The sequence below is a fragment of the Mastacembelus armatus genome, chromosome 17 (assembly GCF_900324485.2).
Source record: "Mastacembelus armatus chromosome 17, fMasArm1.2, whole genome shotgun sequence".
Classification (NCBI taxonomy): domain Eukaryota; kingdom Metazoa; phylum Chordata; class Actinopteri; order Synbranchiformes; family Mastacembelidae; genus Mastacembelus; species Mastacembelus armatus.
This window is the reverse complement of record NC_046649.1, coordinates 11,021,241-11,036,514: the sequence shown is the minus strand read 5'-3', so window position 1 is coordinate 11,036,514 and position 15,274 is coordinate 11,021,241. Positions and strand designations below refer to the sequence as shown.

The following is a 15,274-nucleotide window of genomic DNA, read 5'->3' as shown; positions in this document are numbered from 1 at the left end:
GTTTTCAACTTGGCCTTTTAAAATGACACACAGAACACATGAATATAACAACAAAGGGTTTTATCAATACATCTGTTTGCTCTCTTTGCTTCTATTTTCCAGCCAATTCTGCAGAGGCTTTGTAGTAGGTTTACAAATCTGGATAAGTTGCAGTGTCTCCATAATTTACAACTTAAGGCACAAAAGGTGTAAGATTAATAATTAAGGCAGATGCACAGTAGAAATAAAACAAACTACACTTAAAAATTGGGGAAACTAAACACACTTTAGTTGGTGTATGCATGGCATGACTCTTTGGCCTGTAGGACACAACAGAAAGTAACAGAAAGTACTCCTCATGAAGAATAAATACAATCCTGCAAAACAGTCAAAAAATGTACAAAAAAAAATAGAAACAGTCCCTCCCTCCCCCAGTCAACACTGAACACAGTAAATGTACAAAACAAGCTCCGAAGTTCAGACAGTAGTTGTGCAGGACCTTCTCCCACAATGCACCTCTCCTTCCAGTGGTTTATACAGACTTCATCCAAGACCAAATCAGCCCCAAAAGCAGAATGTTTGATCAAGTTTTTAGTCCTGCAGGAGTTTCTCTGTAGCAAATGCTTTTTTGAATCTTAATATTTACAGTCCATGTTGTGCAAAGACAGGGCAAGAAAAATCTGTGAAACTGGGAGTTCATCAGTAAGCGATGGGAATCTGTTTGGAATCGGATCTAATTGGCTGTTAAGAATAATGTTTGCTGTCATGCCAGGTTGTCATCCAGGGCTTCTTTTCCAGGTTTTCCCAGTCACCCTTCCCGGTGTTTATCACCCTTTCTTCCCGTTTGATTCGCACTGCGCTGTAACTGGGAACCTTGTCTTCATATTTTGCACGTTTAAAAAATCCACACTGCAGAGAAGAGAGTGGAAAACAAAATCAGCAGTTTGTTTTGAGACGAGGCTATTTAAAGGTGTTCAAAGAAAGCAAAGGAGGTTTTAGGAGACATTTGTCATCAGTCTGTTTCACAGTCAAAAGCCAAGATGCAGCAAGTCCATTAAGAGAAACCCATCTGCACTCCTCTTAAAGAAAGGAAACATATTCTAACGCCTGTTTATGAATGGACAGAGAAAGAAACTGTCAGACTGAGATACTGCATGTGCTAGAGCAACAGAAAAAAAATGGAAAACAGAGGAAGAAAGAAAATCAGAGAGATGCAGAGCAGCCCCCAGGGTATCGTTCCTCAGAGTATTAAATAACACAGTTATTGCTTATCAGCTATCACCTCCCCTGGCCATGCAGGCAAACTGTAATGATCCACACATGAACATGTGTGAAAATCGTAGGTGAAAATTCTTTGCAGAAATCATCAGCTTTTATCACAGCATTCCTGTCACAGTGTGAGAATTGCCCACTGCCTGCCAAATACCAGAAAGCAGCACTTTCGCAGCAAAGGGAGCAAGGAAGGAAATTTCACTCATTGGTAGCAAGCCAGGTAATTTTACCCTCTCTCATTTTTAAGCATTTGATGTCAGTGTCGCTTTTTCTGAAGGATCCGCTTTATTCTTTTTCCCAAAGACTCCACACTGAGGAAAGGCAAATTGTTAAATGTTGTGTGGATAGTAAATAGCAGACTACGTGATTTCAAATTAAAATCATAGTTAAAGTGCTTTCATTTCAAATCACAAAGACATAAATGTACTTCTATGATTTCTTGTAGCACGGGTGTCATGTTTTGTCATGTTTTCTACCTTCCAGAGAAGGAAAGCCAGCAAGCCCAACAACAGCAGTCCGAACAGGATGGACAGTACGATGATCCACCAGGGAACTCCTCCATACTGAGCTGAACGCCTCTCTGGGAACACCGTCAGTCTCACCTAGGGAGCACAATAAGGTCGAAACTTCAAATGTTACTTACTGCTACTTCATACTCTATTTGTGAAATATTAAACTGCTGGGTAACTGTAATGATGTACATCTGAACAAAATGATTATATGTATTAATGATTGCACATTTTTTGTGCACATATGAGAGTAAAACTGAAAAAAAAGAGGCGATTCTGTCTTTAAGGCCTGCTGTAAGTTTAAGAATCCACTAGATGTCACTGTAGTTTTTTTTCTTTAAATCCCCAAAGCTTAATGAACAAATTAACAAGAATAATAAATAACAAATGGAGAGAAAGCCCCAGAGTTTCATAAGCCATCACCTGCTCGCTATTAGTATTAACATTCTGTGGTTCACAGTGTAAACTACATTTTAATCAGCATTAAAGGACTGTTACATAAAACTGCCTAATCATTTTACCTTTTTGTTCCAGTACATAAAATACATACATAAAATCTTTTTACTGGTGTGTTTAATTACCTGCGTCTCAGCATTTTCCAGCACTGTGTTCAATGTTGTGCTATGAACATGTAGAGAACCCTTCACTATCACCTCCACATGATGTAACTTGGAATAATCCTGTTAAAAGAAAAAAAAAAAAAGAAATGGTGCAATAAGTGCTATTTCTAAGTGAAAACAGCCAGAGATCTGTGTGCTGTATGAGCTGGTCTACAAAGACAGATCAGCCAATACCATAAAGTTTCTACTCATCTCAAATCTTGGCATGAAAGCTGAGTAAGAACATTGTTTTACCTCTATGAAAGTGCCCTTCCAGAGGCGAGAGTAGAGTGTGATAACTGCATTACTGTCCAGACCTCGCAGGGGGCAGGTTATGGTCATGCATTGCGCCCCATTGTCACAGGACTGTCAAAGAAACACACGCAAGCTTACTACTGTTTTCCCCTACTGCATATAACATATAATAATGTAAATCTAGAGAACAGAATAGTACTCGTGCAGTGTTACCAGTGTTTTTGAGTTCTTGGTCTCAATTAAGCGGGAAATAATGCCATCACTCTCATCTTTGTTTTTGGCTGCTCTTCTTATCCTGGTGTTAGTTGTTTCCTTAAAGCAAAAAAAAAAATACTTGTAAGAATTAAATTTAACTCAACTAATTTATTTATCTAAACAAAATGTAAACTTCTTCCATCTCTGTTGCTATTTAATAAGAAACATCATGAGGAAAAACACAGTATATGTGTGGGTAGAGTGAACACCACACACTGATTTGATTCACTGACCAGGCCAAGACGGTTGATCTCATTTTTCGGAGAGCACTCTATCTTCTCCACTCCTGTTGAGCTGATCTTCATCAAGTAGAGCAGCCACTTCCCATTCTCTGTCAGCTTTGGCCAGTGGATCTTGAGGGTGGCTGTGCCAAAGTCTGTCAAGCGGTTGCCCAGGTTGATTATCTGTAAAACAAGACAGGGACAGTATTGTACCTCAGCTGATGTTGTATCTAACTTAAGCACATGTACATCTAGTATGTCGGATTAATGAAAATAAGTTCCAGAAATAAAGTCCTTCTGGTCCAGTAGTTTTTCTGTACTCACTCTGAACTGGTGTGTGATGGCGCTGCCAACTTCACTCTCAGTCTTCATGGCTGCCTCACCTATGACCTCTCCTGTAAAATAGACCTGAGATGGCTGCGCTTGTCTGGAAAGGTAGAAATGCATAGTTAGTAGCATGAACCTGCGTGTACTTTTGTTTCTCACATATCTACAATATGTGTGTTTCTTACCCTGATATAGACAGCTGCAGCACAATGGCCACCTTTGCCTTTGCAAAGACAGGAGGTATATTCTGCTGGTCACTTGTCCTGTCAGATCAGAGGTTACACACACTCAGATATTCTCAGGAACTAAAACTAGATTCGAAGACAATATCTCAAGCTTTGACATACTTACGTATTAGGCTGAAGCTCAATCTCCAGTTCAGTAGTGTCAAGAGAGATTCCTGATGTATGCATTATAATGTAGAAGGTTGTCTATATGCACACAGACATACACAGTTTCAATGTATTACCAGTGATGCTTGTGCAGAGGCAACACAGAGTGCAAGTTCTTTTTCTCACCTCTGAGTCACGTTTGAATGGGTTGCCAAGATTACACTGAGTCTTAGAACCGTCTTTATTGGCTTCGCAACGTACCTGTTGATCGTGAAATCAGTAACAAGTCGCAGTCAGAACCACAAACTGGTATATTTATATCTGTGTGCATGTGAGAGAGTGTCAGAGAAAGAGGGACTCACATTAGGTGGTGTATGGGAAGAAGAGTAAGTAAGGGAGGGAGGGAAGGAAGCTTTCACATAGGCTTCGTACGCATCGTCACCATTGAGATTGGTCACTGTGACCTCCAAGGCGATGTCTTTCTGGTCACTGAGCGAGATCACCGGCACACCATTCTCCCTATAAACAGACTGGAGTTATGAGCCTGTACAAGCCTGGCAAGTGTGTGTGCATAGATGGTGTTGGGAGGCAATATAAATCCCCTCTGAAATTAGCCAAAATGGAATGATACACATATGAAAAACAGGTGTGTGTGTGTGTGTTTGCGTGTGTATCCTCTTACAATTCTAACGGCGTGAATGTGTCTTCATCAGTCGACCTGTGGCCATAGCGATATTTCACCTGCAAGTTGCTCTGACACACATTGTCACTGCCACAACCCACCTTCAGGAAATTCACCTACAAACACATTTACACACACAATGGATTATACAGAGACAGTGGAAACATCTACTACGTGTCAAAGAGATACCATCCATCAATAAAGTTCAAACAGCAAGTATCGCACACACCTCTGATCGAGTTGTCGTTGACTCATTGTCCAGGACAGGTGGAATTTGAGGAACTGAGCTCTGCCTGCGTTTACGTGTGGTGCCCTGAATGGCCACAGACACATCGATGGGGATCCCACGGAGCTTGTCTTGAATATTTTCCTGTGGGGCGACGTCTTGCAACATTAAACACCACCCACAATGCACTTTAACCAAATGAGAACGGGGAAGTTCAAGAGACGAGTCACTACCTGTACAACGAGCTGACGTGTGACACACTGTTTTGTCCCTTTGCTGTCTATGTTTATGGTTCCTTTGGACTCGTAGCCGTTGTCGGAGGACTGAGCGAAGATCACTCTGGGAATAGCATTCAACTTCCTGTAGTCAGCGTCTGCCTTAAGGATGTACTCCACCACTGGATGGAAGGGAAGCAGGGACATAAAAGAAACAAGGATGAACAATGACAGATGAAAATAAAAAAACACTATGCAAAGTCTATTAATATTCATCATTACAATTTACTACGCTAAAAGTTTGAGAACACCTGAGTTTTTATTGAAATGTTTGCAGTTTATATGGAATCATTTTAAGTCATTTTTTGACTCACAAAGTAGCCACCTTTTGCAGACATAACTTACATACCTCTGAAATACTGGCCATTTCTAAAAGCTCTAAATGATCATGCAGAAAACGTTTCTTCATGAGGTCAGATAGTTTCTTTAGTAATTACAGCTGTCATTATGATTTTAAACAGAGAGACACAGCTTCTACGTGTTTAGTTATATTTTGCAAAAGTACAATTAATTGGAAAAATGTGTGTTCTCAAACTTTTGACTGGAGCTGTTCCTCGCTTGTAAATCTTTGTATTTTCTGATAAAAGGAAAAGAAAATATGATAAAGATGAAATCTACTTTAATAAAGGAATAACATGACTCAGCTTACTCAGTTTGGAAGAGTAGCTACTGGAACTGGCGGTGCAGGTGAAGCATGCCTCAACGGTCAAGCTGGGTACACAGTGCAGATTATCCATAATCAGATATAGTACTGACATAGTTTTTCTACATAAACTGATTGATGCCTAGAAATTAAAAGAAGCATCTGCTGAACGAAACATCTTAAGAAACAAACCAAAAGTTGTTGCCACAATTCTTCTTGGTGAGGTCGATTTCCTTTGGTGAGAACTTGATTTCCTTCTTGATGTTAATAACTGGACTGGCTCTGGGAGGAAAAGTTCTCAGTAAGCATCGCGCTGAACATGACCAGAATCATATGATCAGATTAACGTGCCAGTTAACTCACCTATAGACAAACACGCTGTCGGAGAGGGAACCGACAGCCAGGTCGGGGTAGGAGTTCTTATCCAGGTCCATGTTGCCTGCTAAAGAGTAGCCAAACAGCCTCACGCCTAAAGGCTCGCCGGACAGAACCTATAACAAAACAAACGCGAGGTCTGATTCCAGCCGCTTAGTGTACAGCATGTCTGATGTGACACAGAACAAGTACATTTGGATAAAATCAGGATCACATTTTTTGCAAGCTACAGCTACAAAATGCTGCAGCAGAGTAATACTTAGTTCAAGTCAATTGTTTGTAAAGCACCTGTGAAGGTTTTTCAGAGTGGAGTCCTTTGGCTGATCCAAGGTAGATGTAAACCTTCCCAGCAGCACCATTCTCATAAGGAGCTCCCACTGCGAAATCTGCCAGCAAGAATGACAGCACTGGGTTCAAATGTGGTAAGGCAGGTACACACATTTCATTCACAGAGGGGTGTCAGGAATGACCACCGCATAGTAGTACCCATATGGCCTCACCATGGTAACCATCCAGATTGATGTCTCCCAGGTTTTCCACTGCCAGGCCAAACATGGAGTCCTTAGCTCCATTTAATCTGGTGGGTGTGACTTTGGCCCAGTTTCCAGCTTTGTTCACGAAGACGTAGACAGCTCCTCCAATTTCTCCATCCTTCTCGAAGTACTGAGGTGCTCCCACCACCAAGTCCTGCCAACTAATAAACAAGAAGCATCACTATTGTGAGTGTATGAATAAAAACTACAGCGATGGCACCTTTCAAAGAAAAAGTTACAGGCTGTGTCCGTCACTTTGCGTTACTCACCCATCCTTGTTTAGATCCAACACAGTCAGATCATAGCCGAAAGACGAGGCCAGGCCCTCCCCTTCCAGGATCAACTCTTCCAGCAAGATGTTGCTCGATTCTGGTCCTTTCTTTAGAAACACCACCGCCCCGCTGTGATTCGCTCTAGGAGCTCCAGCCACAACCATCAGCTCGCCCTTCTTGGTCAAAGCCTTCCCCGAATCCAGAGAGAAACCTGAAAATGGAAAACAAAGGAATGCTTTATTTAGGATGGTTAGGTACTTGGAATATGCATTTCTGTGTAAATGAAACAACCACAGTCCTGGTGAAGATTGAGAATTTTACCCAAGTAGCTATTGGCAGGAGCAGGAACAAGTTCAGGGTTCTTTTGTCTCTCATCTCCTGTCTCAAAGGGACCATCGTCAAAGATGCCCATCTCTAACAGAGTGTCATTCTTCTGTTCCAAGCGTACCACGCCTTATAGAGGAGACACCAAGAAAAGGTATAAAACAAAAGTCAACTTTAGAGATCATATAAACTGTAAAATAAAGAACATGTGCTTGTGGAGCATGATGCATGTGCATGCCATTCACTGTCACACATCTACACACACATCACACATCACACATCCACACACACATCACACTACCTCTCCAATTGTATGTTCCAGGAGCCCCGAAGATGAGATAGTGGTAGTCCTTGTCAAAAGTCGCAGAGAGGCCCTGCTGGCAGGAGCCAAACATTTCATGGCCTCGGGGCCGACTGTCACAGAAGTGCCAGCCACCTCCATCCTCACTTGAGCCAGGATTTATTGTCAAGTCCTGACTCAGCACATAGCAGCGCCCGATAATGTCACGGGATTCGAGCTGTGTGTTCACATTGGCACGGCGCTGGTAACGATGGGCACAGGTCTACAAGGAGAGGAGGGAGGTGTTGAGGCCCATAAAACTGTAATTGAAGTGGCCAAGCCAAATCTGTTTGGTTCTTGGACCTTATCATCATGTTGTCCAAACAAGTACCCCTAAATCATAACCACTCACCTTTCCATTAAATATTATTAAAAAACAGATTTCAGATGTTGTGTAGGTAGCTGTTTGGACAACTTTAAAATAATGAGCTGAGTCTGATACAAAGACATACGATCTTACCACAATCTTTCCTCCTGGCCCCTGACTTTTGACCGTCACTCCCAACCACTGGTTCTGTTTGCTTTCTTTGTTTAAATCCTCTACAGGAGAGAAAAATAGAAATAAACAAAGATGGTATCATGACTCAGTTCTTGGAGAAAAAGTTCCTGAAACTGCCAAAAACATATGAGACAAATGCAGGTGTTAGCAGTTACCTCACCTCCATTATCAAAGTTAACTCTGGTGCACCGCTCTGAGGTGGCGCTCATGTCACAGCTGTAGAGTCCTCCTGTTACTTTAGATTTTTGACCTTGTGTGGAAGAGGCTCTTGGAGCACCAACCAGCAGCCTGAAACAGACACACATGGATCCATTAGGTCAAACAACATATAGAGCTCAATCAAATGCACATCGTAAAAAGAGGCTCAAGCACTGACACTATTCTGTCGTCTCTGGGACAGAATGAGATGTGCTCTGACATTTCTTGCACTTGCACATTGTATTATCACATATTCCAGTAACAAAGCAGCCGTATTCACACACATCTGTCAAAAAATTATGTTCCATGTCCTCACTGCCCAGCTGAGTCAAAAACCCCTTTCAAACGCCTGCTGTTGATTGAACCAGGCTTTCAATCTCTCTCCACAGATACACACACACAGAGGGTGTCTTTGTGGACCAAGGGCAAGGGCAAATGCCGCACCCAAGCCTTAGAGATGAGGATCCAGCTCCCAGGGTTTATGACAGAGTAAATCAAACAGGGCAAGGATGTCATCTTTTGTATGGAGGTTCACAGTGGAGAGTAAGGGCATATACACACTGTCAATATGCTGATCTCTCTATGTTTCCTGGTGCTATCTCGGGTTTGCTTTGTCTGTCCGATGACCCTCGGAGCTAACGCTGTACAGCAGGCTGTCTTCAGCAGATCAGACTAATGCAAAGCCATTTTTAGCTGCAACACAAAGCAGCCTCAGATACACAGGCCATCTGAAAGGGAATTTCCAGAGACGTATAGTCAGAGTGAAGAACTGAGCCCTAATGTGATCAACATGTTTGCAGTGAAAATGTCAACACTGCAGACACTAACTGCATATGGGAGAAGATTTCAAACAGTAAGGTTAACGTTTTGAAAAAGCATAAATCAGCGTGAACAGTGACTTCAGTGGGCGTGACAGGGATTAGCGAAGGATAATAAATCCATTAATATGACATAACATTCACACACAGGCTGCTGTTCTTAGATGGATTTAAATGTGATTTGTAGGAAATAGTGAGGAAATATGATTTTAATTCTCATCAATAAGAGACATTGTCTCTATGAAAACACACTCCTGCATGATGGACCAGTGTACACAGTTTACTTCATTTTAACCACTGGTTTTGCAATGTTTCAAAAACCAAAGTAGTATAATCTGTGCTGTTATCCCACCCATTCAATGTCCAACCAGTCTTAGAACTACACAGAGAGTGAGTGACACTTGACATTTGATACCACACAGTCTTAGCCAACTCTCTATCGTACTGAGTAAAAAACATGTTTTCACACTAATAGAAGTTGTTAGGGCATGTGCCTTTCCACTAAAGACAAGACTGATTCAAACGAGTCATCGCATTAAACAGCAGACTCGTGACTAACAATGAATCCCAGGTGGGCACATCTCCGCTCCGATTATCCTCAGAGAACCAGGATGTCAGGTGAATGGACAGAAAGACCACTGCCACGGCATATGGACTCTGGGGAACGGGGTCACTGTGTCTGGGATCCCTGCTGCATTATAGAATAGATACTGTAGTTCTTATTTCAACATAATCACTCTGTGAAACTCCTTCAGATCTTACTCGGTCCAAATGCAACTATAGTGCTCAAACGGCAACAATGATGTGGTAATGTACATGATTATTTTACTGACCTACTAGACAGCAGAAATTTGCACTAGTTGTTTACATAGTTTCCAAAGCTGAATTGAAAGCTACTCTCAATGGACACACTTTATTTTTATTGCTATGGATTTTTGTTATTTTCTGACAGGGAAGAGCTGACATGATGCGCCTGAGGCATGATGAGCCTGCAGCACTGTGGTCAGCTTGGCATGCTGCTCTTCTGTCAGTGATCCAGCTGTTTTTCTAATCTTTCACCAGCAGCAGAGGAAGCTCCTACACATAGTCTGAGCCTACAGGAAGGACTGAGACAAACAGATATAGAGAAAGTGCATTAATGTTCAGACGCATGGGTGGTCTCTCCCTGTGCAGTGACCATTAAAGAGACCATTGACAGGTGTGTTGTTGTTTTTTTTGTTTGTTTGTTTTTGTTTTGTGTCATAAAATTGGCTGATGGCTAGGGCACTGCCAGTCGCTTAGCAACGGCCCGTGGCACCGTATCAGCTGGAGGCATTGCAGATCCAGACGTTCATGACGTGTTGCCCAACTTCTCCTTCCATCCGTCTGCCAGGCTTGAGCTCACGTGGCTGTATAACAGCTTATATGTGGTGCCCAGATGTAAAACTGAATTATGATCCTCTCAGCATTCCTTCACCAATCCTCTTTCTTCTCGCTATCTCTTTGATGTTGAATGACCTGAAATAACCTGAGTCTCTCATGCTTTATCAGATACACTCAGACAGAACACTGGCTGTAGCATCAAACTTCACACTCCTGCCTCCAACATTATTTCGGAGCCAAGCCATTACCCCTTAACTTGTTCGTCCTTACAGCATGTCTTTATACCTTCTTGCGACATTTCTCCAGCGCCTGTTTATTTCTCAGCAGCACATATACATTTACTTTCCCCCCCACACATTTCTCACACTAAATCCAAGCTCTTAAAACCTCCCTAAATTCTCACTTCCTCTCCTTCTCCTCTTCTACTTATACTTTTGTACTTTTCCTCTTGATTTTATTTTATAGACAGGTCCATCTGGCAATTATGACCAACCATGGAATGCTCACTCACGCTCACAGACACATGTATATACTTGATCCCATCAGCTCCTGTCCTCTCCTGCAGGTACATGTAACGCTCAGCCCCGAAGGGCACGAAAGGCAGTGGAAGACACAAGTCTGAATAAAAGTTGGCATGCATGTCTGGCAAAGGACTGTGACTCACAGAGCACACCCATGTGTGAGCCGACACACATGGTGGGGGGGGGCGAGTACACACACGCCAACACTCACATTTTGTTTTACTGTAAGTTAGTAAACTCTTGCAAGGAACAAAAATCACTGTCAGCACAAAGACTCAATCTATTATTCTATGAATTATTATATCTATCTCTTGCCGCGGGTTAGGAATGTATCAAGCAGCACACTGAGCTCTCTGGTGCGCTTCCAAATGACTGACAACAAGGCAACGCCTCAGTGCGCAGCCACAGCATGCATCAGCACCGCTAAAACACACCAGACACTCACACATACACAAAGAACACCATGTACAGGCAGCACACATAAACACAAATACACAGTTCACAGAGAGAGCACATCCCACGTATATTACAGCAGTGTGAGCACCATCAGATGCAAAACAAACACAGCTTCAAGCTCAAAGACGGACACACACACACACAACGTTGCATCCTAATGGAACACACACACATGATCACGATGGTTAAAGCTTGACTGTTTTGTCACAGGAGAATATGAGATTGCAAAAGACTTGTGAAACATAATTGTATTTTAACAACTTATCAGGACAAATATCATGGTGTGTCATCATGTCAAATAAACCCACTGAATATCTGCCTTCAATAACACCTCACACCAGGGCTACATATTATGGCAATCACAATTTTCAACTCAGTTACTGCAATAACAACTCAGTCCACGTTATCTGACCACACACTGGTACGACCTGTTTTCCACTTCACAGAATCCAACTGAGCTCCATTTTAATATTTAACTTTACAACCTGAAGCACAGGGACTTTGTGGTCTCATGCTGATCATTTGGACAAGGGCTGAGACCAGGACACAATCTGCCACTGCGGGCGCGAATGTGTAGCAATAGGACAAATGTGTAAATAACTTTAAGAACTGTGTTTGACCTCGGTGGTAGAGAGTAAAAGCCTCAGGAATTCATATAACTCTGAGCCTCAGTTGTCCAGGATGCATTGATAGATAAACACACCATGGTTCCCTTAAGGTATTAGTTAAACAATCACAAATCACTAGTTACAGCAGAGGTTTCATCCCATCTGCTCATCTGTGTATTGATCATGCTTTAAATAAATAAACCCACTAAGCAGCATCTATTGCTATATCATGGAATATACCAAAATACATTTAGTACTGTGATCAAGTATAGTGTATATTTACAGTATTTGTACTTTACTCAATTGCAATTTTTATTATTATTGTGATTCATATTGTAGATCAGAGAGAAATCCTCTTCATCGACTACATTTATTTGACAGCTATAGTCATTGCTGACTTTACTACATGAAATCACAGTTTTACATAGAAAATCTACAATAAGCTGATAAATCATGGCTGGACTACTTCACAGTATATAAAGCAGTACTTCCATCTTCACCATCTCCAATAATTAAAATGGTACTTACATATTTATCCATCAGTAATAATAATAATAATCAGTAATGAACTCAAATATATTACATAACACTCACATGGGGGCATTTTCTGCACTAAACCCTTTACTTTAAGTACTTTAAGCACATTTCGGTACTTGAATAGTATCTGAATAGTACTTCACTGACTGTAGCGTTGTAAACAGGACACTATGTGAAGGATATGAAGGACGTTTGTTGAGCTTTGTGAGAAAAGCTGCAGCTCTGAAACCACCTGCGACATAACATACCTGAGCCTGAGCCATGAGACTAGCTCTGAGACTAGCTCTGAGCCGAGCCCCCCTGTCTGTACTCAGACTTTACTGGCTCTCAGAGCAGCTTTAAAGCCGTTTCTCATCTCATGAAGCAGCTCTGGGAACCTAAAATTAACTCTGTATGGTCGGAACTGCTCTGACATTTTAATTAGCAAGCACAAATGGTTACTGGAGTTATTTTAAAGGCGTAAAAAGCGTGTCTCTAAGGCTAGGGCGGCGCAGGAGTAAATAAATGGGCTCCAGACATGTCCCCAGTAAGAACAAAACTGTGGCTCTTACATTCTTTTATCCGCCGGAGAGAGCTGCCTGTGCATGGCGAGGGAGAAGCCGAAAAGGCTGTCTTTGTCTCCGATCTTCCGCTGGACATAGTTGGTGTCCAGGTTGAAAGCCGAGAGTTGCCCACATCCCAGCAGAAAGCCGAGCAGCCACAGTCCACAGGTGATCCTGTCCTCCATGGACTACAATCAAATGCAAAGGTGCCCTGAAGTGTGCAAGGTGACTTCTCCTGACAAGAGGCGCAGAGACTGACTGCTGGAGGCTTGGTTGACTGTGGTCCACTTTACTTGTGGCTGCTCCTCCCACTGGCTTCTCCTGGCACACGCACACACACACACACACACACACACGCACGCACGCGCGCACACACACACACACACACACACACACACATACCCACCACACCTTAAACTACTTGCTAACTCACACTGGCCAAGTACATTTTAGTTGGGAATAATGAAAAACTTATTCTGTTGTCAGTTTGCAGCAGATCACTGCTGTAGTCTGAGTTAATGCTGCCTGGGGCTGTCAAAACACAATAAAACCTTCCCCTGAGGCGAAACTGGAGGCTTCTGTTAGTGCAGCACTACACTAAAACCTGCAGCTTAACAAGAGTAAACAAAACATATCTTAAGTCCCGCAAGAGGGAAATATATTGGCAAAGCACACTGCCTTGCACTTGTGTTCCTTTCTCTGACAGTAAATTGTGTTTACTGACATCAAACATTCTTGCACATAACCAAGAGAAGCAGATGAGGAAGAGAGGAAGGTATTGATATGTTCATTTGACACTGACTGTTCAGTCCTGACCACAATGACCATACAATAGAGTGGGAAAGACAATTTTGGAGAAAGAAATAGGAATCTGCAGCGACGGGTGTTTTTGTAGAGTAGCTGGCCCTTACAAACCACAGCACAGATATCCATTTGTCCGAATTACAATCCTTCAGGCACTCTCACTCAGACAGTTATTACCACGGGGCCTGTGTCTACTGTAATGACTCATTAGACAAGTCACAAAACCAGTAGGTGCCTCAGACCGGACTGGAAACAGACCATCAAATTATAGCAAACACCCTCACTAGATGGTGTTCAAGGCATTCCATGACACTCTGACACAAGGCGCGTCCTCGCAACACAGCATTTCAGCAAGACAACTGCGTCTTTGTCTGCACACAGAGAAATAGGGCAGACAGAAGGAGAGTGGGAGAAATAAACTGCCCACATACAGTCGAAAATGCACAACTAATGGTGGAATTGGGGAATGCAGAAAGGGAAAAATTGGCAGAGGTATATGCTATACAGGTCTGTTATCAACTAAAGCCTTCAAGAACAGGCCCTGGGAACGTTTCCAGTAAGGTAAAGGTCTGTGATTCAACATCACTGGGAACTGGACAAAAAACAAGTTTACTCTTGATATGTTATATTAGATTTTTAATCAGCAAATAGAGAAGATTAGGTGCATTTGATGTGTATTTATAGACCACAAACCCAATTAAACCCTCAAAAACCATCTTTGTCCTGGTTGCTCACATGTTTGGCAGATGTTTTGGAAGTAAAACAACCTGATGAAAACCTTCGTACTGAAACTTAGAGAACCTAAGACATGTGACTGTGAGACTGTTGAGTCTATTTTTTCATCTTTGCTTTTCTCTCTCGTCCAGTTTGGGCTGGTGTTGTTCCAGTGCCATGTAAGAGCAGCACTCATCTGGAAAAGCACCAGCAATTTATTGCTCTATTTTCAGAAGGTCAGAAACAGGATTTAGGCTTTTTGCTGATAACAGCAGCTGTGTGTGAGGTGAAGCCAGATAGCTTAACTTGGCCTTGGCTTGTAAAGTTCTTTCGCAGTAAACCTCCCTGCCCTGATTATGTATGCATGTGGTACAGCTGCTGTGGAAAGACCCCAATTAACTAACAGACATACGACACTTCCTCTGTCAGACGCCCAATCACAACCCTGTTCTCTGTGGTGTTTACCTTTTCAGCCTCACCGTCTTTCTTCATCACAACTTTGACTACTGCTGGGGTTAATGTCGGACAAAAAATTCCTTCGGGGAAATAAAGGTGTCACCAGGCTGAAAGGCCTCGCAGCCACGGCTGAGCATCGACCTATTGATTTTATGGTTATGACAAAGAAGCACAAAATCCTGTGCAGTAACTTAAAAACACATCAGGAACTAACTGCAAATGAATAAAAAGTAAACTACTATGTTCCGACTAGAAGTAGACAATGATACAGTAAATATAGGTGAGATACTTGAGATCACTTTATTAACAAATTATTGTTGATTACTATGAATCTAAATAG

The 15,274-nt window shown here is 42.2% G+C and overlaps 1 protein-coding gene across 2 annotated transcripts; it reads right to left on the bottom strand.

Moving 5' to 3' along the window:
- Nucleotides 1-45: 45 nt before the first annotated feature.
- Nucleotides 46-13,241, bottom strand: itga6b (integrin, alpha 6b). 2 transcript variants are annotated; one of them, XM_026312614.2, is made up of 26 exons: nucleotides 12,970-13,241; nucleotides 8,079-8,206; nucleotides 7,880-7,959; nucleotides 7,381-7,642; nucleotides 7,077-7,208; nucleotides 6,753-6,966; nucleotides 6,451-6,644; nucleotides 6,239-6,336; nucleotides 5,939-6,066; nucleotides 5,768-5,857; nucleotides 5,582-5,643; nucleotides 4,891-5,054; nucleotides 4,661-4,801; nucleotides 4,432-4,547; nucleotides 4,112-4,268; nucleotides 3,936-4,010; nucleotides 3,769-3,848; nucleotides 3,603-3,680; nucleotides 3,415-3,517; nucleotides 3,103-3,273; nucleotides 2,828-2,926; nucleotides 2,615-2,725; nucleotides 2,342-2,440; nucleotides 1,728-1,853; nucleotides 1,482-1,562; nucleotides 747-888 (listed from the first exon to the last, which is right to left on the bottom strand). In XM_026312614.2, exons 1-25 carry the CDS (start codon nucleotides 13,143-13,145, stop codon nucleotides 1,494-1,496), a joined length of 3,153 nt encoding a protein of 1,050 aa, XP_026168399.1. In that variant the 5' UTR covers nucleotides 13,146-13,241; the 3' UTR covers nucleotides 747-888; nucleotides 1,482-1,493. The 2 variants fall into 2 exon arrangements, with proteins under 2 accessions (XP_026168398.1, XP_026168399.1); XM_026312613.2 differs by lacking the exon at nucleotides 1,482-1,562 and having other exon boundaries at nucleotides 46-888.
- Nucleotides 13,242-15,274: the final 2,033 nt, after the last annotated feature.